At 39.8% G+C, this 26,070-nt stretch overlaps 1 protein-coding gene across 1 annotated transcript; it reads right to left on the reverse strand.

The window, feature by feature from the left end:
• Positions 1-1,358: 1,358 nt before the first annotated feature.
• On the reverse strand, positions 1,359-5,287 carry LOC145948128 (uncharacterized). The gene is made up of 2 exons (XM_083057882.1): positions 3,974-5,287; positions 1,359-3,821 (listed from the first exon to the last, which is right to left on the reverse strand). Exons 1-2 carry the CDS (start codon positions 5,285-5,287, stop codon positions 1,359-1,361), a joined length of 3,777 nt encoding a protein of 1,258 aa, XP_082914008.1.
• Positions 5,288-26,070: the final 20,783 nt, after the last annotated feature.

The following is a 26,070-nucleotide window of genomic DNA, read 5'->3' on the forward strand; positions in this document are numbered from 1 at the left end:
AATACGAGGTCGTCTTCGAGCGAGCGGATTTACAATGTTCGCAGTCTAGATCGAAAAATATGTAGCTGGGAGAAGCCGAGCGACGGCGTAGAATTATATTGGTATCAATATAACCTCCAAATATGCTTTTTATTACAGAAAAAAATAGAATAATTGATGATACATTTTTTTTACATATTTAGCAAATTCGTATTGTGTATACTTTTGTGGTTTGTGCGAGGAAATTTGCGAGAAGATTCAAGGTCATTCCTGTCTAGAGGGTTACAACAAGTTTTACATTGACGAGAATCACTACCCCATGCTAGGTATGTAATGTATAATGAAAGTAATTTTTTATTACAGAATATTATATTGTTTGTTTCATACTATCAAAGATGCGCTAATTGAAAAACAAGTCGATAAAATAATACAATGAAATACGGATACATGTTAGACTCCGTAAACGCTCAAACAAGCATGGACGCTGGCTGTTTGACGCTATTGCCTCCTCCACAGATAGAGCGTCAAATGTAGTCACGTGACCAGATTTGACGCTCGAATCCAGCGTCGAGGGTCAGCATGAAAATGTACCTTTACGCGCGTGCGGTGAGAAGGTGACGCGATAGCCAATCGGGGGGATCGATTGTGTATCTTGGGTGAGTTGCTTACGAGGTGAATATTACAAAAGTGAACAAATTTACTAGATTTCGACAAATAAAATTGTAGATACTCTAGTAAATTTCCTCACTTTTGTAATTTTCACTACGTGAGCAACTCACCCAAGATGCACAATCGATCCCCAGATGGGCTTCCGCCGCGCATTCAAGTTGCGTTTGTCCGTCGCGTCGCCTCTCTTCGCCACGCGCGTAATACGCGTCGACGTGTCCTGATGTGTGCGCATGACGAAAGCCCTAACACGTTGACGCATCCTGTGCGACGAGACCTGTATACCTGGTTAGATTCGCGGTAAACTTTATATTTACCCAGAACCCAGACATGATAACTAAATAGTGACGAAGCACCGGAAAATTTCTATCCCATTATTTGTTCTGCTCTCCGTGGACGAGACTTGAAACAAATAATACATTGGCGCAATAACTTTTTAATAATGCCGTGCGCCCTGATCGGCCAATAGAGTAGTCGTACCGCAGCGAGGGTTGCTTCAACTCCAGCGTGAAGATTCTTCTTGTGCTCATATTGAATGATTAACTCAGTTAATTTCGCACGACGAGGCAATAATATAGGATGTTTAGTGTCAGGCAGAAGTGTCGAATGCTTCAATCTACCGCCAACACGCAAAATATCCTCCTCATCGAGGAAAGGATTCATTGCTCTTATGCTGCTTTTATGTGAAATCTCGATACCGTTTCGCAAGGCATTCAATTCTTGAGCGAAGGCTGTTCTTTTCGTACAAGACCTTTTCTAGCGCATTCCAGCTCTTCGACGGACAATGGATCTGACGGTTTAAAATTATGATTCCTTTTACAGATGCGTGCAAATCTTATGCACATCGCGGTGACTCGAATAAGCTTGCTGAAATTTGAGAACTTGTCGAATGGATCAATGTCTGCTTGCGTAGGCATTGATATGATCATTGATTTATCCGTTTCGTACAGCTGACTCTCCTCCGACTCCATGATCTCCGAATGCGACAGAATAACGATATCTTCCTGCAACCACCCAGGACCGCTCCACCACAGTTGAGAGTTGATTAATTCCTGCGGACTTATGCCTCTTGAAACTAAGTCAGCTGGATTTTCCTTGGTTCCTACGTGGCTCCACATGTCGACTGCGCTCAATTCCTGTATTTCGCCGACTCGGTGAGCGACAAAAACAGGCAATTTCTTGTTGGTAGCTCTGATCCAGTGGAGCACTATCGAGGAGTCGGTCCAATAGTAACATTTCTTGATGTCGAGCTCTAAGGCATGTTTGACCTTGTCCATTAATCGTGTAAGTAATTCAGCTCCACATAACTCCAGCCTGAGAATTGAAATCGTTCTGACAGGAGCGACGCGAGATTTGGAGCAGAGTAGATGAGTTTGAACGAATCCATGCGAATCGATACTCCGTACATAGATACAAGCTCCATACGCACGCTCGCTTGCATCGCAAAATCCGTGAAGCTCGAAATGCACGTCATTACCATCATGAAATACCTTACGCCGTACTTCGAATTCGTTGAGATCCTGTATCTTCAAGACGTAATCCGTCCATTCCGTATAAATGTCCGAGAGTAATGATTCGTCCCAATCGATTTGAAGTTTCCAAAGTTTCTGAATCATAATTTTGGCAGGTAAGATCACCGGTCCCAGAAGTCCAAGGGGATCAAATATTCGAGCGATGTTAGATAAGATCGATCTTTTGGTGCAAGTGCTCGATTCTGATGCTTGCATACAGATCGTATATTGCAATACATCTCTTGAGGGGCTCCATTTAACTCCTAGTGTTTTTGAAGTTCCATCCTTATCTAGCTCTAGTAATGCGCTGATATTTGAGGACTCAATGAAATCTTTCAACAAGTCTTCGCTATTTGAGGTCCATTTTCTGAGTGTGAAACCTCCTCGCTCGAGCAATGCGGTTATCTGATTACGGATGATTAAAGCTTCCTCCTTTGAATTCGCTCCCGTAATTAGATCGTCGACATAAAAGTCGCGACGCGCTATCTTCGCCCCTACGGGAAACTGATCCTCTTCTAAATCCGCGAGCTGATGTATAACCTTGGTGGCTAGAAATGAAGCTGGCGCCGTTCCGTAAGTTAGCGTTAGCAACTCGTAAGTTTTGATTTCCTCTGTTGATTGATCTCGCCATAAAATGCGCTGTAGCGGGATTTGATTCTCATTTAATAGCACCTTCCTATACATCTTGGCAATGTCTGCGGTTAGGGCGTATTTGAAGCTTCTAAATCGAAGAAGTATGCAAAATAATTCTTGCTGCAACACCGGACCAACCATTAAGGAGTCGTTCAATGATACTCCACTCGTCGTCTGACTTGATGCGTCGAAAACCACCCTAAGTCTTGTGGTGGTACTCGTTTCCTTTATTACACAATGATGAGGTAAATAACAATGAGAGCCTGTATCCTGAATTGCCGCTGCGTCCGGTTTAAACTCTCTCATATGCCGTAAGCTCAAGTATTCGTGTATGAAATCAGCATACTTTTCCTTCAGGTTAGGTTGTAGCCTCAGCTTGCGCTCCAATTTCTTGAATCTGTCGAGAGCGATGTTCTTTGACTCTCCTAGTTTCCGTAGTATCTCTGGTCTCGTTGGTAGAGTTACAATGAATCGACCTTCATTGTTGCGCTTGTAAGTCTGTGTGAAATGTGCGTCACAAATGCGCTCTTCAGGTGTTCGCGTATTTTGTCGCTCTGCCCGCTCGATTTGCCAGAAACGCGCGAGATTCGAGTTGAGTTGATCGTTAATCGATAGATTACATATCGTGGCAATCCTTGGTCGTTCTCGCGTCACAAAGTTGCCGGAAGCGACCCATCCAAGCAGCGTCTTCTGCCAGACCGGTTGATCGTTTGAGAGTTTAATTCTTCCGATGCACATTAGATCCAAGAATATTTCCGCGCCAAGTAATAATTCAACGTCAGACGAACGATTGAATTCAGGATCTGCCAACGTAATGCCGTCTGGAATCTGTAGTTCGTGAAGATTGAGATAGTTGACTGAAAGAGCTTGAGTTATTTTTTCGATTATCAGACAATCAAGCTTAGCTTGAAAACCGTTGATCCTTGATTGTAGTGTCACCTTTGCGAGTCCACGTGTTTGCGTTGATAACTCACCCACGCCGAGGATTGGTATGTTTGTAGCGTATTGTCTGATACCTAATTTCTTGACGCACTTAGAGGTAATAAAACAGGATTGAGATCCGCTATCCAGCAGCGCTCGACAAGGCTTTAGAATGCCTCCTGCATCCAGAATGTTAACTATTGCCGTCGCAAGGATTAGCTGTTTATTTTGACCGCGGCATGATTTACACTTGTAGATATTACGTGATCCTTATCAGGAAGAGTAGATGTCTTCGTGACCTCGGACTCAGGCTGCTTAGTCGCCTGCTCCAAATGCAGCAATGTATTATGACGCTTATTGCATTTTCGACAAGATCCTGATCCACATTGTTTAGCCTGGTGAGCTGCAACTTTCAGACAATTCAAACATAGTTTACGAGACTTCGCTTCCTTTATGCGCCGATCCACGTCTAGTTCCAGATAATTAGCGCATTTGTATATAGGATGGTCTCCCTTTCCGCAATAGGCACACATGACGTTCGTGGTCGATACGTGAGCTGCTGTGCCTTTATTTTTGTCTGATTTGCCCACCTTCGCCGTATCGAGAGTGGTCCGCTGGTTACGAGATGATGCCTCAAGAGCTCTGCATCGTTGTGCAAGAAAGTCCGTCAATTGATTGAACGTAGGTATTTCTCCTCTTTTTAACGTGGTTTCCCACTCCTTACTTGTGGTCTGATCCAGCCTGCTCGTTACCATGTAAATTATGAGATCATCCCACTGATGAGTGGGCCTTTTTAGCGCCTTGAGTGCTCGTATATGCTTTAGCATATTATCTAACAACTGCCGTAACTCGAGGTGATTTTCCTTATGCAGCACGGGTTGTTGGAAGAGTGCCTTGACATGCTTCTGAATGATGAAGCTGTCATCATCGTACCTTTCCTTTAGCATTCTCCAAGCCTCAGGATAATTCTCGTCTGACGTCTCCAATGAGCTGATGACATCCTTGGCTTCATTCGTCAGGGCCGACATAAGATACTGTATTTTTTGTACGTTTGGCAATATTGGATTCTCGTGGATCATGCTTACGAACATATTTCGGAATGGAATCCATTGTTCATAGTTTCCTGAAAAAGTAGGCAAAGTAACACGTGGCAACTTTAAATGTTCGTTTGGAAAATTACTTCCCTGAGACGCTGGCGTTCCCTCTCTGTAATGCGGCGCGTTTGGCGCGGCATTATTGTGGCGGGATGACTGAGGAGGCCGTGTGTCGGCGATCTTCCTGTCAATCAAAGTTTCCAGCTCAACGCTGACTGCGAAATATCTATTCTCGAACGTGTCTCTCTCCTGAAGATGGATTATCTCATCTGCTTCCTCGGGTTCGAGCTCTTCGATGGCCGATTGTGCTTCATTGAAAGCCTCCCACAAATCACTCACCTTTTGTAAGCGTTGACGCAACTCAATTACTGATACGTCTGGAACGCTTAAATCGGTTAAGTATGTACTGCATCGTGTTAGACTTCCCTTTATTTGCTTGCGTTTGGCCTTGCATGCTTTGAGTGTCGCTGCTGCGTCCGTCATTATTGATATATGACGTCGAAGCTGTCACCTTTTTGAATTACTTGAACACGTCGAATGCTCGAAAAATGTCTAATGTGCGAGAGACTCTCGTATGGAAAACTTCTCGCATTCGCGGTATAACCTCACTTGCACGTGTAACCTAACTCGCGTGCCTAACTTGCGTCGCCACGCATGCGCGAACTGGTCTTTGTGATCTCACTTCTGGCCTGCTACTTCGAGGTTAAGCGTACGGACTTGTGCGGCCTTTTCGGGCGTATCCGGCTCGAAGGACCAAAATATGTTAGTGTTCTTACCAGAGGACCGGTGCTTGGCACGTATTAATCGAATGAATATGTTTTTGCTCTTAACTGTATTTATTTTAATGTCGAATACGCACTGTACAACGCTGTCCATACACACATATGGCATGAACCTCTCGGCTACAACTGACTGACATGCCAACTATCGGGCGTTCACAAATCAATCCACACCAAATCGACGTTACACATAGAAATAGCCTAAACGCATTGCGCAAAAATAAACTAACGATGAATACAAAATAATGCATGACTATGAACATAAATCTAAAGTAAATACTGCATGCACATTTATATTTACCCCGAAAAGAATTTCGACGTAAACTACACAATAAAAAAGGGAAGAAAAGCAGTGCGCATGCATACGAATAAACTAAAGCTATTTATAGAAAATTAATACTTACTTAATCATCTTCCTCGTCGGTGTCACGGCCAGCGAAACCGTAAGGGAGGGGCCGCCCCAGCTGAAGGGCCTCAAGGGTCCGGATGGCCGGAATCATGAATGCCTCCTCGGGAGGCACAGGCACCACTTCCCGCACGGTACGCACTCCCGTTGAAACGTCAAGAGACACCCGAAAACGGGGTGCCCGCGGTCCGGCGGATAGCCGCACGGGCCCGTCCTAAACGGGTGGCGGGTAGCTCCGGCCCCACCACCGGTACACGACGCACCGCACGCCTACACCCGGAGCGTAGAGGCTCCCACCACGGGGTAAAGTCGGCACAAGCCACGCAATTAAACCACAAATCAGCAGATCTCATTATAATTTTCTTTTAATCCTTGCGGCACAAAAGTTGTCATAAGACTAAACGATGAGATGCAGAAGCACCCCAGGCAGAGCCGGATTAACGCATAGGCAAACTAGGCACTGCCTATGGGCCCCCACCACGAAAAGGCCCCCATCAACCAATGAAGAAAAATTTCTTTTATAACCAAAAAAAATTACAAAGTAAAAGATTCAAACGCCAGTACTTATAAAACAAGGTTAAAGAAATTTTTAAACGACCAACTGGCTAGTGATAATGCGTTTATTTATCGTTACGTTTCGACCCTATATCGGGTCCTCTTCAGACTAAAATAACAAAAACCATTAAGGCTCGTAGATATTATAATAATGATATAAGCCAATAAAACATATAATACATGTAAAAAACAATACCTTACAATCTGCAATTTCTATAGATATAATGTGTCAGTATGTGAAATGACCGTACGTGAGTGGAAATTCCGTTATCATTTTACACAGTGACTAGAAAAGTCAACGTAAGCTGGTATAAGTCAGAATGTTGAGATATATAAAGAAAGTGTTATAAACATAAACATAATATATAAAAATCGTATTACAAAAAAAATTATATTTTATAAGTAAATTCGTAAATGGTTATAGATGCATTTCACTATTAGTTATTATTTGTATTATATTAATTACAGTTCCTTTTTTAGTGCTCAAATGTTCAATTAATTTTCAAAAAATCCTACATAGGCCCCCACCAAAATCTGCCTAGGGCCGCATATTAGGTTAATTCGGCCCTGACCCCAGGACTCAAGAGTCACATATGAAACTAACACCTTTCTCACCTGATAAAAGTTGCGAACCAAAGAGATACCATTAACGATAAAATAAACACTTAATATATTATTACAGGACACTCACACTCTTAATCTGCAACGCTGCAGCATTCGCGAATCAACGCGAGAAGAATCGACCGTATGAAATAACGGAATTCAAGCATAGCCCAGGGATATACTTTGAGCAATTGGTCAACTACACTATTCCAAGAAAACATGGAAATTAGTAGTAAAATTAGACCTAGCACGCCTAAACTACAGACAGGAACAAATAAAAAGTTATCTAAAACAAACAGAAATAATATACGATTCAACTATTTTGCGACTCCCTTATTGTAAGATATGTATCAATTCGAATAATATCGCGAAACGAAAATTAAAATATTTGAATAACATAATGAATCAAATCAACACTATATACAAAAGACCTATAAACAAACGTCGAGGACTAATAGACGGAATAGGCTCAATAGCGAAAACATTATTCGGGACCATGGACGCAAATGACGAAAAACGCATAAATGAACAGCTAGAATTATTAGAAAATAATCGACAAATAACAGAACACGCGATTAGAAACCAATTAAAATTAGTAAATGCTATTGTAGCGCATTTAGATAAATTAGAAAATATAATTGAACATAACGAAAAAATATTACGAAAAACCATAACCGAAGCGATTTCTTTAGAAGAAATACGTGACCATTTCAGGGCCATAGATACAATTATAGACGAATTAATAAAAGACGCAGAAAATATAATGGAATATTTAACATATATACGAAAAGGCGAAATGCATCCTAAATTAATGCCGATCAATGACATTGTAACCCATTTAAAAGAAGCGGCAGCGCAACTGCCTGATATTTTCCTTTTAAAGTCCGCACAGACGACTGGTCAGCGATAGAAGAAAACACCACGATAACAGCTGTGATCCAACAACAATATATACTATTTTGCGTTTCCCTTTAATTGCGCAACCGACCTATGATATTGTAAAAGTAATAGAATTCCCCACACCATCCTATAATAATGTATACAATTATATCAAAATAGATAATCAATTAATTGTCATAGATAAAGAAAAATTAACATATGCGACAATGACGGAAAGCGAATTGCGAAATTGTAATAAAATTAATACACAATATGTATGTAAACGCAATTCACCTGTACACCGCGTAGATTTAGACGCACCATGCGAAATTCAAATGTATACGCAGCGACAACATTATCAGAGCAAATGTAATGTAAGACACTATGTCTCAACCCACATGTTATGGTTAGCATTACACCAAGAGCACACTTGGTTATACTCGACGGACGCCGAACAAACGATAACCATACAATGTGATGGTCAGCTCGAAAATAAAATAATAAGAAATACCGGCGAAATTACGCTAAACGGAAATTGTAAACTGACAACAACGGACACAACAATAGAAACAGAAGAAAAAACATACGAAACCGTTCTAGAAACCTTTCTAATATCAATATAACAATTCCAAGAGACGGAAATATAACAAGACATAACGAAAACACGCTAGAAAATATCTCACAACATCGCTTAGAATTAACAAACCTTAAAGCCAAATTGACAGATATAGATAACGACTTACAAAACAACAAACAAAACTTCTACGCAACGAAACAATTTATGTATGACATCTAGCGGAATAATAATAATATTAATTATAATAACCATTATAGTATTTTGGATAATAATACGACGAAGAAATAAAAACAAAAGACGACCATCAGTTAGGATAATCGATGACTTTGGCATATCAAGATCAATATTAAAAAGAAGCCAAAGTACTAGATTTTAGAAATAAGAAATGATTATAAAACTACATTGTAACCGGGAATTATAATTGTACGTAACACACATTAGAAATAATCTTAACATAATGTAAGAAAGTAAGCGAAAAACTTCGTACCTCCGTTTTTCTTTTTTTTACGGGGGAAGAATGTTATAGCCCGAACTATAACCAGTAGTTATTAGAAATTAGAATTTACTGAATATCTTTATAGAATACTGTAAAACATTTTTGCTTATAAAAGAGCGCTCTCGACAAACGCTCGTCGCGTGAAAACGCTAACGCAGCGAGACACGCGCGAAGCACCGGAAATCGCGAGAGGCAAGCGAAGACCTGCGACTTCAACCTGCTTCGCTTGCAGTTAGAACAAAAACGCGTGAATATTACTAACCAATCAGAGACCTGTTTCCAAGGGCCTCTCCCGAAAGAAATCCAAGAAACAAAGAATATAAAAGACCGAGAGTCAGCCCGCGAGGCAGTCGTAAATTAAGATCTAAATCAGAAGTAACGAAATCGCTAATAAAAGATCGAATCATTAAACAGAGTTAATACGAAACGGTTAATAACTAACAACCGACTACTGTAAGAATACCTCTAAATCGAGAGAAGGGCGAGAATAAAGTGAAAACTCTATTTAATTGAAATAAAAAGTGTATATTTCTAATTATACACATCCCTGGCTCCTACGACATCCTATGCGACCCGAGGATTCTCATCCTTTTCACTCGGCGCAACCCCAGTGCCGTACGGCGGCACAACAACTATATTAAAATTTTTTTAAACTATATGGACGCGTAAATTTCGGGTGGCTAGACACAAACGATTCTATACAGGGTGTTCCGTAAGTCGAGGTAAATTGCTCGGGAGATGAATGGGGAACCCCAAAAACAAGAAAGAAAGTTGATACAAACATAGATCCGAAAATGCGTTGTTTTCGAGTTATCGCCATTTTCATGTTAAAATTTGAAATTGCTTTGCTTTTGAATTTTTTTGTCAAAATTGAAACATGAGATGGTTTTTATGAGTTTCAAAACATAACTAAAGTCAAATAAAAAAGTTGCGGACACACACACACGGCAGAGAGGGTTTAGAGTCACTAAATACTACAGGAGTAACGAACTGTGGGGTCCTGATCTCTGCCAAGGGATGCTAGAAATCCCGTATGTGGTTTGTATTCGTGTGGATCACCAGTACTTACATAAATACACTAATCGATATCGTAATATAAAACGCGCTTTTCTAATTTCTCTAAATATTCGTACAATTTTAATCGTGCCAGTACTGTCGTGTAAACCGTTATTATTACGCTAGTAATAGATGATGGTATAATTGCCTTTTCTCGCAGTCGAAATGAAACATATGTATATTACCTCATCGTTTACGGATATAATATATCGGATATTGAGAGCTTATGAGCAAATTTACTAAACGCTGTTGGGTATGAATGATTTCTGTATTTGATAAATTCGTGCGTTGACCAAATTTACTTCAAAAAGAGTTTAAACATAATTTCGTGACTGAGCGTAATTCAAGATTTTGAACAATGTTTTGTTTTTCAAGAACGACATCTTCGGTCTCCTCGTACTTACAAAGGTATCGCTCTTTAGCATCATCATTCACGCATTCACTTGGCCATCCGAGCCATTGCTTCTTGCTTTAATTTTAAAAAATATTAATATATCCGGTAAATAATCCACTCTCTTGCATAATGGAATCGTAGCGAGTGTTACGTCCGGACTCAGGTAAAGAAGAGTCAGAGGGAGGATATAATTACTTAACTCTCAAACAACGCCGAACGATGGCGTCTGTTTGAGCCGAACAAACGTGACTCAAATAGGTCAATGACGAGGAAGGTCACTCCTATGCTATTTAAAAGCAGTTCGCTCGGTGGCCCCTTTTCGGCAAGAGAATTTAATCTCTTTTGCACGGGATGGGACCCTATGCAATTTCGGTTTACGGGAAGGAATGAGAGCGGGGTTGTTAAAGAATTACTAGCAATTCATGTAAAAAAAAATAATTAATTTATTCGAGGATAAATTAGTCTTAGGATTTGATACAATAAATTATTAAGTACATTTATCGGTTGGCTAAATCAAATTTGCGCACGCGGTTAGGTGTTAATGCGTGTAAGTGTGAGGGAGAAATGAGTGTGTTTGTATGATTCGCGGATGTTACATGAGTTACAGGAGGTTTTCGAGATGGATAAGGAAAGAGTTATTGTTTAAAAAAATGTTAGGGTCTCGATTGGTTATTACAATATCATTTCAATAAATAATAAATAAATAATATATATAATAAAGCGCGTGCGTGCGTGCGTGCGCGCGCGCGCGCGCGCGCGCGTGTGTGTGTGTGTGTGTGTGTGTGTGTGTGTGTGAGATCATGGGATATTGGTAATTTCAACTGTAGAGGGGGCGGGGAGATGCCGAAGGATATTTGCAGGGAATCCTAAAGGATATGGAAAGGTTGGGAAGAATAACGGGATAAGGATGCTGGGGAGACTTCCCGCTATTATTCGGTTAAGCTGGGCTTCGTCGGGAGGATCTGGCCCGATGGTATAGACATGTTCTGGGAGAGGGAGATCCAGGATAGGGAAATTACTAAGGAACCATTCGGTAAACTGGAAGTTGTCTTGTTGTCTGGGAAAGGACTTAATGCTATATACCTCCTGATAAAGGCATAAGCGTCGGCGTAATATAGAGGAATTTCACTCGGTTCTTCCTCTGTTAATTCGTCCGCGAAATCGACGGATTCAACCTCGGGAAATTTCTCCTCGAGATGTTTGATGGGGGTGGGATAATTTAGAAGAGAGTTGGTGAGATCTATAGTCGGGGTGAAGACGATGTAGGAGAGTCACCACGAGAAGGTGGAAGAGGAAGTTGTTGGTATTTAGGAGAAACAGGAGAAATAGGAGTAGAAATCCGCGGGGTTTCTGTATGTTCGGGGGAGGAAATGGGGGAGTAACTAAATGTGTTATCTCGATAATTAGCGTCATCGCTATAACGGTGGGAAGCCCAGTGCTCTACCTGCTTGCAGATTTGATTGCAAATGCGCGATAATTGCTGTAGGCCGAGCTTCTAATCGTTTGAGCCGCCGATTCCGTCTATTTCGAGCGCGTCTCGCTCCAGCCCGTGAAGTCCGCTTTTTAAAATCGTCGAATGTACTTCAAAAGCACAATCTAAATAATTTTTCAATTTCAATAAATAATAAAAATGTTATTTCATTAACAAAAAATAAAGTATTTTGGCGATAACATCTTAATTGTACAAGTTTGGAATATTTAATATTTGGCAAAGCTGTTGTAGAACCAGCTGAATTTATGCATTTTTTACACACTGCAGCAGTCTTTGATATATTGAAGATTATACATATTATAACTACGGTTATCGGGCCACGCGTTGCTAAGGTCTCGAGCGTAAGTGGGGGCCGCTAGGCGGTGAGCCTCGGAAATCGGCCGAAAAGTGCAAAACGTGGACAGCTCTGCTCTAATTAATAAAAATAAATTTTCAACACAGTCTTGTATTAAACGTCCTGCTAACACAAATAAATATTCGCGCTTTGTTAACAAATAATTAGTTAATTCTATCACAGATTTCGTTGTAATACCAGCTGTACAAGCTTAAAATAATATTTTTTAGTATTTAAATCTTTGTTTTTTTTTTCCTGTACCAATATTTATATTTTTAAAAATATCTATTATAGATTTTAAAAATAAAACAGTATTATTATATTTTTCTATATTATTATATTTTTCTTCGTTCTCTGTAATACCTAATACCACTTGTTAGGTTCTAGAAGTAATAATAGTAAACAACACTTAGAAATTATATTGCTACGTCCAGACTCACGGAACGAAGAGTCGAAAGGAAGGACGTAACTAAACTTATTTCGAACGACAGCAGACTATCCGTCTGTTCGACCCGAACGAACGTGCCTAGGCCCAAATAGGTCAACGACCGCAAGGGTCGTTCTTACTCTATTTAAAGGGCCGTTCGCTCGGTGGTCCCTTTTCGACAAGAGAAATTAATCTCTTTTGCTCAGGATGGGACCTTGTGCGATCTTGGATTACGGGAATGAGCGGGAACGGGTTTGCTAATAAATAGAAATCATTTAAGTTGAAATTTATAAATTTATTTTTAATATATATATATATATATATATATATATATATATCGCGACGAAAGAAATTCTATACATAATAATATAATATATTATTATGTATAGGCGGACTTAGTTGCTAATGAAAGTGTAAATATGTGTGTATGGATCGCGGGTGTTACATGAATGCGGAGGTTATCAACCGGGACAGAGAGGGGGAGAAGTTACTGTTTAAAAAAAAACTAGTGTCCAGGTTGGTTATTACAATAATTTTTTTTGTTAAATAATTAATAGAAATATAAGAACGTGTTCTTGTGTGTGAGGGTCATATTAGTTCGGTAATTTCGGCGGTGAAGGGGGGATATGATCTTAAAAGGAGGTGTGCAGGGACGACTAAAGGATATCGGCGCCCGGGAACATACCAGGAAACGATGTTATTCCTACTTGTAGTTTCTAAGAATTCTCGCAAGGCCTCATGGTCTACAGGGCCTGGACCAATTGTAAAAGCTCTCTCAGGGACTTCTCGTATCCCAGGGAACTGCTTTATTAGTCAAGCTCTAAATTGCTCGTATGTGAGCTTGGCGGGCGATTCCGATCCTTCAGAATCGTCGTCGCTGATATCTATAGTCTCAAATTCCCCAGGATGTTCCCGATTTTCAGAGGGGAGGAGAGAGGAGAATCTTCAAGGTCGATTGTTGAGGGAGCTGGAGACGGAGATCTAGGTGGATCGGGGCGTTCGGGAGAAGCAGGGGGAGGAAAGGGAGAAGGGCTCCGCGGAGAATCGGCGTTCCCAGAGGAAACAGAGGGGTGAGGGGAAGAGACCCGCTGAGGTATAGCGGGTTCGGGGGGAAGAGAAGGAGTTCGCGGGAAGTTGATAGGTTTCGCAGAAGCAGAAGACGGAATGCGCGATGGCTCCGGCGAGGAAATCGGAGAGTAATGGGGAGTGTCAGGGTTTCTATTTCTGTTTTGCTTATTAATTATGTCAATATGTTCGGTGATTAAGCGTGCTAACAGTTCCTGCGTTGGGCTATCGTCCGGTAATGAATTGGCCGTAGCCCGAGCCACTTCTCGCCTCAGGCGTCGATTCCGACGATTTCGCGCACGCTTTACTCCAGCTCTCGAAGTCCGTTTTCTTAAATCGTCCACTAAGAACCGACGAACGATAAGAAAAATCGATCGAAGCGATGGAGTGCAATTTCAAAATAATTCTGGGAATACTTATCTTTTTCCTATTCTGTCATTATTAGTTCTATTTTTTTCTTTGCGCTTGTATGATTGTAGAGAGAGAGAGAGAAAGAGAGAGGGGTGAGAGAGAGAGAGAGAGATTTATTAGCTTTCTCAGCTATTTGTAAAATACAAGTGTAATTTACATTAATTACAATATACTTTAACTCTCGCTTAAACGCTTCCAGTTCGCTTCGATTCGTCTTATTTCAGCTGGTAAGGCATTGTACATTTTCACTCCCTCATAAAACATACTCTTCTGTGCACTCGTTGTTCTACGAAACTGTACTACAATGTCTCCGGCTTGCCGTGTCTGTCTTTCATTCTCATTTCCCACTATTGTTAACTTATTTCTTAATTGATCCGGTAACATATTCTTTAAAATCTTAAAGATAAATATACTCACATTATAATTCAGTCTCTGTCTTATGGACATAAACTGCAGCGCTTGCAGCATACTCTCCACTTTGGTATATCTATCACATTGCAATATGACCCTCATGGCCCGGTTTTGCGCTTTTCGCAATTCATTCAGTTGTGTTTCTCCCATATCAATTAACAGCGTCGCACAATACTCAAAGTGAGGCGCTATGATTGACTTATATAATACATCGTGTATGCCGATATGTAGTTACCTATTCTATTTAAAAAACTCACTTTTTTCCCTATTTTCTTTAGCATATAATCACAGTGGTCCTTAAACCTTAACCTATCGTCAATAATTATGCCTAGATATATCATTCTTTCCACACGCTCTATCTCCGTTCCATCCAAACATTTCAGTGTAATGTTACCTCTCAGTTCTTTTCTTATACTTCGAACTATCATATATTTCGTTTTCCCTGCGTTTATTTTTAACTTATTTGTATTCATCCATCTTTCCACTGTAACAAATGCCATATTCATTTTTCTTTCTAATTCCGCACTACTCCCTCCAGTCACATACACTAGCGTATCGTCTGCAAACATTTTTATACTACATCCCTCCGGACAGACTTTAATTATATCGTTTATATATATTATAAATAACAAAGGTCCTAATACAGATCCTTGTGGTACTCCATATTCTGTGGCCAATAATGTAGACTATTCATTGTTAAATCGTACCTGCTGTATTCTATTCTTTAAATATGATCTTAACCATTCTAAAGCTGTTCCTCTAATTCCGTATTGATATAATTTCTCTAACAGTCATTCTCTATCTATCATTTCAAATGCTCGCTTGAGATCCATGAAAATTACCCCCACCATTTTTGCCTCACTAACTATCAATTTCCATTTGTCAATGACTGTTTGAATCGCTGTTTCACACGAATACTGTTTTCTAAAACCTGACTGATGTTCTGTTATAATACAGTTATCTTCTAAATACGCCTCAATTTGCTTTTTAACTACTAATTCTAATACTTTCTCAAATATTGGTAACATATTAATAGGCCTAAATTCACTTGCTTTTCTGGCTTTTTCTATTTTTGGAATCGGTATTATCGTAGACGTTTTCCAACCTTCTGGACAGCAACCTTCCCTCAAAGAGTTATTTATTATATCAATAAATTCCTCTTTCATTACATAAAATACTGCTTTCAGTATATCACTAGTTAATCCCTCTTCCGTACCTTTCTTTTTTGGTAGTTCCATAATAATTTTTTGTAGATGCTCTATTCTAATCATCTCAAAATTTTCCATTATTCCCTCGCTTTCAATAACAAAAATAATTCTTTTACCTGGACTTCCTAACTTATCTCTACTTATAGATTTTACTATGTTATCAATACTCTGTATATAATATAAATTAAATTTATCAGCTATATTGCACCCTTCAGTATTATCTAATATTTCAAAATCTATATTCTCTATTTTTTTTGTACCCGTTGGTTCGCCCCTTATTATTTCTTTTAAGGTTTTCCACATAGATGTCGGATTTCCCTTGTTATGATCTATCATATTTTCATAGTATTTTTTTTTCTTTGTCCTGATTAGTTTAACCACTGCATTTCTTTCGATTTTAAACTGTAACCAATTTTCATCCGTGTCATCATACAACGGTTTACTGTACGCCTCATCCCTTTTAGCCGCTGCTTCCCTTATTTCATCCGAAAATCACTTTTTCCCTTCCCATATTTTCGGAATTCTAAATTTTTTTCTAGGTGCTGTAGCATCCAACGCATCTACTGTATTATCGACAAGTTTCTTCGCTCTCACACTGACATTCATATCTTGGCTTTTTCCTAATTTATTTTCCACTAATTTAATAATTTAATAAATTCATCTACATTAAACTCTTTAAAATTCCTAGCACTAAATTCTCTGTATTTATTATCAATTTTATTCGCATTAAGATCAACTTTTAACCACGCATGGTCCGTTATTTTAGGTTCATGAATTATTTGCACTTCTATTTTATTATTAGCGTAAATTAAATCTATAATTGTCTTACTATGTTTCGTAATTCTCGTCGGTTTATTTACATATTGTTTCATGCCTAAACTCAACATTGTCGTTTGTAACTTCTTTGTATAAAACGAGTTCAACATAATATCTATATTAAAGTCTCCTATTACTATACATTCTCCCCGTATTATTAATTCTTCTATTATATCCTCCAGAAATCTCACGAAATCACTATGCGATGAACTCGGTGAATGATATATTACTGTTATCACTCCTTTATACAATTTATCTTTCACCTCAATCGCAGCACACCAACAATTCGCTTCTAACTTTTTTACTAATACTATCTCATATTTAATATCGTCCCTTACATATAAAAGAACCCCTCTTGTATTTCTGTTTTCAGCATCACATCTAATCATACTATACCCCGGAACGTTCACTTCACAGTCTTCAATTTCAGCAGTCACTCTGGTTTCTGATAACGCTATGAACGCAGGATTCATTTTCTTCATAATCTGATGCTGTATCTCGTCTTTATGCGCCATCAAACTTTGCGCATTTGTATATAGTATTAATTCCGTTTCCTTCTGTAGTTGCTATTTATCTTCCTCCCAGCCGGCCCTCCTCTTCTCCTCCTGTATCGCAGCATGAATGTACAGCGACAAAGAAAAGATGTATAAATTGTATGTTTTTTTTGTATTTTTTTGCGATTTTTTGTGTTTTTTGTTTTGAGCGCCATTTTTCAGTTTAATATTCGTGTTCAGGAAGCAAAAATACGTAGGAATTGGGTATTATTGCTGTTCGAGAGAGCATATGTTATTATTGAACGGTGTTTATATTCCCTTTGTCTACTCCCGAAGAAAGATCTCGAACGACACTTTATTTGCGGATGATCCGGCAGTTATTTGACTTAGTTTTTCGGAACCTACGTCATCGAGCAAATAAGTATACCTTCGCTAACAATAAGCTCGTGTCGACTGGTTATTGGTCGACAATCTCGCATGATCAGGGAAACAATAAGAGCATGGATCATCGGCTCCCGATTTTCGGGTCTGAGGTCGCCCGCAAGACACTTTCCGACTGGATCGCGTCGAGAACACACGTATTAAAGGCTTCAGTCGTCACGCGTTAAGAAGATAGAAATTTCGAATAGAATTCCGCGATACGAAGGTCTGAGAGTACGAAGTCTCTTAATAAAGTTTTTCTACATTCGACCGAGAGCTCAGATTATTGTCCTGTCATTGTTCCGGCTACTAAAGAAAATTATTAAAATTAGTGCTGTTGCGTAAAGGGAATCGAAGGCGTGACAACAATTACCCATTATTTCATATGGGTGGGTTTTCCGAAGTTTTACCCAGAATAAATATTAATTCGATTTTCTAAGCCGTTTACATGAATTTACAAGAGACGCAATCGACGCAATCGACGGGAATATTAGAAGAAGTTCGCATCAGCGAAGATAAAGATGCATCGCTCAAGCAAGAAAGTTTGTCAGTTTTTATACATTTTAATTTTGAAAAGGAGCATTCGCACAAATATGTGGATTCAAACATTGAAAAAATTTGAAAACCGAAATTTACTAATCATGGAAAACTTGATGCGTCTAAAATCTTAAAAAAGTCTATCCCTTTTTCCAGCCGCGTTTTGAGAGACAAATCACTTTGGAAATAGCAAAGTTGTGCTTGAAGCACTAAATTTTGTTCCTCAATTTGAACTGTGAGAGAATTTTCAAAAAGAATAAGATCTTTTTTAAGCGTTTCAAAATCACTGAAACCATGTATTAAGTTATTAAGTTATTCTTTTCTTGATAGTTATATTTTGCATATTTATTAAAATATTTGTTTCTATAATTCCTCTCGATCACAAAAACATGAGAAGATTGATAATCACATTAAAAACAAACTATTCCATTATAAATAAATGCGAAAAAGTTATTCTCCCATTTGTTATAGCCCTAAAAGCTATAACTATAATTATTAAAATCACTTAATATAATTATTATTATTTTGTATATATTACACAAAAATAAGTAAGACGCATGCTTGCAAAAGCGCTGAGGCAATAAGAATTTCGACAAGCATACGAAATCCGAAAAACGAGACTAACGCTGAGTAAGCACTGCGCTAATTAAGAAATTACCAAAATCGCAAGCAAAGCGTTCCATTAACCTCCTTCGCTTGCGACTAGTAACCCAATTATTAGATATAAAAAGGACCTTAAGACAACTCTCGAGGTCCCAGTCAAGCTGCAGTAAAGCGCAAGTACGTTAATAACAAACCACGACACGATTGTGAACAAGTGATCCACGCAACAACTGTGTAAGCATACTTTATTTTGCGTCATCCCAAGACGCTCATATACTTTGTACAACTGACTATTTATTTTAAATATATTGTGAAACCACAAGCGGAAGTGAAATTCCCCCTGACGTTCCCGAGCTTCCTAGTTCTAATTCGGTAACGATCCCTTAACTATCCTGTGCCTCACAAGGGCATAACATAATTTGGTGGCAGCGGTGGGATCTACCAAGGATCGTCTTGTGACAAGGAGTGACAAATACTTCCGAAAATCAGTTGACAAAATCAATCACGAGAACTGTCACCGTTAGTGATAAAACAGTGAACGTACGAAACGCCGAGAGCCATCGCCGTAAAAACGACGACCAACACCGTGGGACCACCATTGACGAGACAGCACCGCCAAGCTGCAGACCGCCACAGCATCCACGGAACCTGGGACCACCACACTAGCCGCTGATACGAAATACATCGAAAATGCGAGCTGTACTACTGCTGTAAGTGCGAAACTAACTATTATAAAAATACTCTTGTAAGGGAGAAACCCCTCTAGCGTCGAGAAATAAGCCCGAACTTACTCAATGTCGGAACGACCTAAAAAACGCGACTCATTTAAGCCACGATTCTGGAGCGGACCAGCTCAACTTAATCGTAGATTCGGTTCCGTAACACCCGTACAAGTAGCCAAGGAAGCGGTACGCGACATTCGCGATAACGTACGCACAAATTTAGATAGACGTTACTCGGACGCTAGCTCACCAGAATCAGGTGCCGAACCTATCGAGGAAAACGTACGTCCTTCTAATTTAGACGAAAGAAGACGTCCCTCGGATCGCGCGTCTTCCGAGCGAATTTCGGTTAGGAGAAACTATTCCCCCGTATCAGTCGACGATAGCGTTTTAGGCACGCAAAGCGAGGACGACATGAGACGAAACCCTCCGACGCGGAATGCCCCCCCTGAAGATGTCGACAGGGAAATCGAACGCTTACGATCAATAATCGACGGTAATGCCGCCGCGTGTTATGCAGACGCCGGACGTCCAGTTTTCAGTCCAAAAAACGACCTATTTGTTGAACTCATACAAGGGCAACGCGAAATGCGGAACGAAATAGACCGATTATGCACCCAGATACGTGACCAGCCCACGAATAACCGAGAGACACAACAAACGTCGAACCGACACCACTTAGAAAATGCGCGAAATACAGATCGTGACCTCGACACGACCTATACGTACGGAAGATCAGGAAACGACGTTAGGAACCGACGAAGTCTCCCTTCAAGGTATCTGGCCCTAAAGGAAGCACGCGCCATGATCCCCGAATTCAATGGGACGCCTCATAAACTCAAAAAATTTTTAAATGCATGTACTTACGCCATGAAAAAAATTCACCCCGAGGACGAAGAATCCTTAATTCAAGAGGTCTTATTCACAAAACTAGACGGAAAAGCCATGTAAGACTTTGAAACGCACGATATTCAAACATTCGAAGAATTAAAGGAACAATTAGAGTCATGCTATAAATCCAAACGCAGCACGACGAGCCTACAATTAGAGTTCAATTCACTAAAACAACAACCAAACGAAAGCACACAAGAATTCGGTCAACGCGTCGACCTATTAGCAATGAAACTATACGACTCAATAACTGAGGGAAAGGGCTACACCCCGGAAAATAAATGTGGAATACAGCAAACCATAAAGGAACAAGCACTAATAAATTTCCAAATAGGGTTACGCCATGACCTTAAAATCCTCGCACGGGCGCAACGCTTTAAAACTCTACAAGAGGCAATAACCGGCGCCGGCGAAGACGAAAAACTCCTCGAGACCCCTAGGGCCGCGGATAAGCAAACACACGAATCAAAGTATTCGCAGCATCCGCATGCATCGCGGATTCAATGTCACAAATGCGGAAAAAACAGACACTACGGACGCGACTGCCGCAGTAGCTTCAAGTTCGCGTTCCCAAAACCGGAGAAACGATCGCAAGTAAACGCGATCATTAAGTACTGTAATTATTGCAAGAAATCCGGGCACAACCGCAACGAATGTTGGAAATTAAACGAACGACCAAAAAATAGCGGATATAAAAAACAAAACGAAGACCTAAAATCACACTCCAAATATACACGCGAGCAGCGCGAATCGCATCGTCAACGAAAACAGAGCAAGCAGTGGTATCAACGCAGAGTACTCGAAAGCAAAGACAAGAAAAACCCGCCAAAAAGGGCGCTAGAATACCGCGTCGCACACATAAAAGGCGAACCAGGATTACCTACAGTAACACTACCCATACGCGAAGCAAAACAAGGGAGGGTAAAAATGATGTGCGACTCAGGAGCAACCACTTCATTAATAAAATTAAAGGAATTAAAAGATGATACTTTAATCCATGAAGACGATATTTCACTCACCGGAATAACGGGACACAAGGTACACACCATAGGAAAGATAAACGCTACAATCAAGATAGGTGACCATAAAATAAAACACGCGTTCTACGTGGTAAAAGACGATATGCCCATCGAAAACGACGGAATCTTAGGATTCGACTTCCTACAAAAACATTCCACCGTCTGCGATTTCGAGAAAGCACAGTTAAGGCTAGGGAAAGGTATCTTAAACCTACACTCCACTAGCAAGATTACTTTAAAACCTCGCTGCGAAACCATAATTAGAGCCGCGACAAATATAAATAAAATAGGCATAGTTCAAGCAGCAGAAACCGCCCCCGGTATATACATCGGAAATGCGCTAGTAGAACCGATCGACTTCACTTGCCCGATCAGTATGATAAACACGACAGACGAGGAGGTCGAAATAGAAACACCAACAGTGACCATCGAAGAAATCGAACGAGACACTACAACCGGGATAAACGCAATAATTAGCGACAAATTAACCAAGCTAGAAGAACCACGGAAGAACCGCGTTTGCAAATTATTACGAACCGACCATCTAAACAATGAAGAACACAGGGCACTTTTAAATATCTGTGAAGAATACCAAGACATATTTCATGTAGAAGGGGAACCCTTAACGTGCACCACCACAATAGAGCACGAAATAAATACGCGTTGTAATACTTCACCCGTAAATATAAGACCATATCGCTTACCCGAAAAACATAAAACCGAAGTAAGCCAACAAATAACCGAGATGCTAAAAGCCAAAATAATAAGGCCGAGTATGAGTCAGTGGAATGCACCCTTACTAGTTGTGCCTAAGAAGATGGACGCATCCGGACAACCTAAACTTCGAGTAGTAATAGACTTCCGAAGACTGAACGATCTAACCATAGGCGATTCATATCCTCTTCCGAATATTACTGACATATTAGATCAGTTAGGCAACGCCAAATATTTTACCACGCTGGATTTGGCCTCAGGATATCACCAAATTCCAATGGCCGAAAAAGACAAAAATAAAACCGCATTTTCAACACCCCACGGACACTACGAATTTAATCGAATGCCGTTCGGACTAAGAAATGCGCCAGCAACTTTCCAGCGGTTGATGAACTCCATACTCAGCGGAATGCAAGGGCTCAAATGCTTAGTTTATTTAGATGACATCGTCATATACGGAGCCAGCCTAGAAGAACATAATAAACGACTCAAGGAAGTACTGCAACGACTCCGAAAGAATAACTTAAAACTCCAACCCAATAAATGTGAGTTCCTACGAAAGGAAGTTATATATCTAGGCCACATAATAACAGAAAATGGAATATCGCCAGATCCCTCGAAATTAACGGCAATAAAAGAATTCCCAAGGCCCGAAAAAGTAAAGGACATACAGTCATTCATAGGCCTTGCCGGATATTACCGAAAATTTATAGAGGACTTCTCAAAAATCGCCAAGCCATTAACAAAGCTGACAAGAAGGTCAGAAAAATTCGAGTGGACCACAGACCAACAAAACGCCTTTGAAACATTAAAAGAAAAACTGATGACTGCGCCAGTGTTGCAATATCCCGACTTCGCACAAGAATTTATAGTGACTACCGATGCTTCCAATTACGCTATCGGAGCAGTGCTATCGCAAGGTAAAATAGGTAATGATCGCCCCATTGCTTACGCAAGCAGAATTTTGTCACGAGCAGAAAAAAATTATAACACAACTGAAAAAGAGCTACTCGCAATAATATGGGCCGCCAAACATTTTAGACCATACATATACGGCACGAAATTTAAAATCGTGACCGATCATAAACCATTAATATGGCTATTCAACGTCAACGACCCCGGATCGAGACTGATTCGATGGAGGCTCAAGTTAGAAGAATACGATTACGAAATAATACACAAGGCGGGTCGAGCGAACGCAAACGCTGACGCATTAAGCCGTAATGTAATCCGAGATACAAGCGAATCGGAAAAGGAGCAAAAAATACATGCAATAGAAGTAAACAACACAAGCACTGAAAATACTGAAAATTATACGGAAGAAGAAAGGAAACAAATATTACATGAATATCACGACGCCCCCATAGGAGGACATCAAGGTGTCGAGCGAACTTTAAAAAGAATTCGCCTAAAACACGATTGGCACGGAATAACAAAAGACGTCGAGAAATATATAGCTAAATGCGAATCGTGTCAAAAAAACAAATTGTCACGAAAAACTAAAATGCCTTTAATAATAACAGATACACCCACTGCACCATTCGAGAAATGTGCATTAGATATAGTCGGACCACTAACAGTAACCACGAAGGGAAACAAATATTTGCTACTAAATATTTGCTAATAAACTAACATTCCAAGATAGTTTAACAAAATATAGCGAAGCAGTACCAATCCCAAACCAAGAAGCGAACACGGTCAGCAAGGAATTTATTACAAAAATCGTTCTCAAACACGGGACGCCAGAAAAAATCCTTACGGATCAAGGAACAAATTTCCTCAGTGAAATATTCAAAAATACATGCAAGCTGTTAAAAATAAACAAAATACAGACAACTGCATATCACCCTGAAAGCAACGGCGCACTAGAACGATCACATCGCACGCTGGCAGAATATTTACGACATTACATTAACGAAGACCAAACCGATTGGGATGAATGGATACCGTTCGCAATTTTTTCTTATAACACCACACCACACACAGCAACAGGATACACGCCCTTCGAACTAATATATGGACGACAAGCAGAATTACCGACTGCACTAACGAAACCCCCAAGGCTAACATATAATTACGACGATTACGCACAAGAGATGCGAGAAAGAATACGAGCTACCAATCAACAGGCAAGGGAACCTCTAAAGGATAAGAAAATTAAAGCCAAACAACAATACGATAAAGAAACAAAAATAACAAAATTTAGAGTAGGCGACAAGGTACTGGTCTACGACGAGACGTTACGACGAGGACGATCAAAGAAACTCGAATCATTATGGACCGGACCATACGTCATACTCGAAAGAAACTCAGACGTAAATTATACAATAAAAAAAGGAAGAAAGACTATACGTATACACGCAAATAAACTCAAACAATTTATAGAAGCATAAACGAACTGTATTATTACAGGATGCTTACTTGCTGGAACAGCAAGGTACTCGCAAGGCCCCACGACGACAAGGATCGCCCATATAAAATACACGAATTTATTCACAACCCAGGCCTACATTTTGAAAAAATCGGAAAATTACATTATACCGAAGGAACATGGAAACTTGTAATTAAATTAAACTTAGAAGAACTAATGCAAAGGTACGAACAAATAGAAGAATACGTACAACAGCACCAACTGAAATGCGACACACTGAAGTTCCACGTTCAGTATCAAAAGGACGCATGTACTAGCTTCGAGACCATCACAAATAAAGAAGCTAAATATCTGAAGAACCTCATGACACAAATCCAAACGGTTTACAGACCGCCGACTAACAAACGTCGAGGATTAATAAACGGAATAGGAACAATAGCGAAAACATTATTTGGAACGATGGACGCAGAAGATGAGGAACATATCAACCAACAACTCGAGCTACTAAACGACAACCAACAAACGATGCAGCATGCAATAAAAACCCAATTAAAGGTAGTAAACGCAACGATAGCACACATAGAAACGTTAGAAAATATAGTTCAACGAAACAAAAATCTATTACGCAAACAAGTACAGGCATTTTTCGAACGCGAAGACATTTCTGAACATTTTGCGATAACCACTGCGGTCATTACAGAACTAATACGCGACGCAGAAAATGTACTAGATTACCTGACACACATACAAAAAGAAACAATACAACTAAAATTAATGCCGGTAGATATAATAACCGCGCATTTAAAGGAAGCGGTACACCAAATACCGCAAGGTTCATATTTCCCGTTCTCAATACATGCCGAGAATTGGTTACAAATAGAAAAATACATGACAGTAAGCGCATATTGCGATAAAACAAAAATTTTCACCATCCTTCATTTTCCGCTAATAACAAAACCTACGTACGATATCATAAGAGTAGTAGCGCTCCCTATTCCGGACCATAACGCGATAATGTCAAGCACAGAAATAACAAACGAACTACTCGCGTTAAATAAGGAAACGCTAACATACGTACTAATAACAGAAAACGTGTTAGAAAAGTGTAAAAGGAACAACTACGATTATATATGTCTAAAGACACATCCAATATACCGTATAAACGCGAACGCCCCGTGCGAAATACAAATGTACGAACAGCGACAACAGTATCATAACAATTGTAAAATAAAGCGAACTATTGAAAGAAAAGCAGTCTGGATCGCATTACACCAGCCAGGCACTTGGTTATATTCAACCACCACTGACCTGCAAGTAATTATACAATGCAACGGACAACATGAGTACAGAGAAACAATAAGAAATACGGGACAAATAACACTACAAGGAAAATGCAAATTGACAACCACAGAAATGACGATACAAACAAGAAACACAGTTTTCGAAACGGAAACGGAAACGTACCTACCAGAATTAAACATAACACTATTACGCGATCTCAAAACTAACAACAATATAACGTTAACAGACGTCACAGAACACGAAACTGAATTAACAGAATTAAGAGCCAAATTACACACGATAAA

This window comes from Prenolepis imparis, unplaced genomic scaffold, assembly GCF_030444845.1.
Source record: "Prenolepis imparis isolate NDT839.2.m4 unplaced genomic scaffold, iyPreImpa1.0 SCAF_252, whole genome shotgun sequence".
NCBI lineage: Eukaryota > Metazoa > Arthropoda > Insecta > Hymenoptera > Formicidae > Prenolepis > Prenolepis imparis.

What these genes read in the sequence shown, in the direction of transcription:
- LOC145948128 (XM_083057882.1), bottom strand. Translation starts at nt 5,287, where the DNA reads ATGACGGACGCAGCAGCGACACTCAAAGCATGCAAGGCCAAACGCAAG. An exon ending in CTCTTCCTGATAAGGATCAC is followed by an intron (nt 3,822 to 3,973) that starts GTAATATCTACA and finishes ATTACCTCTAAG; the next exon opens with TGCGTCAAGAAATTAGGTAT.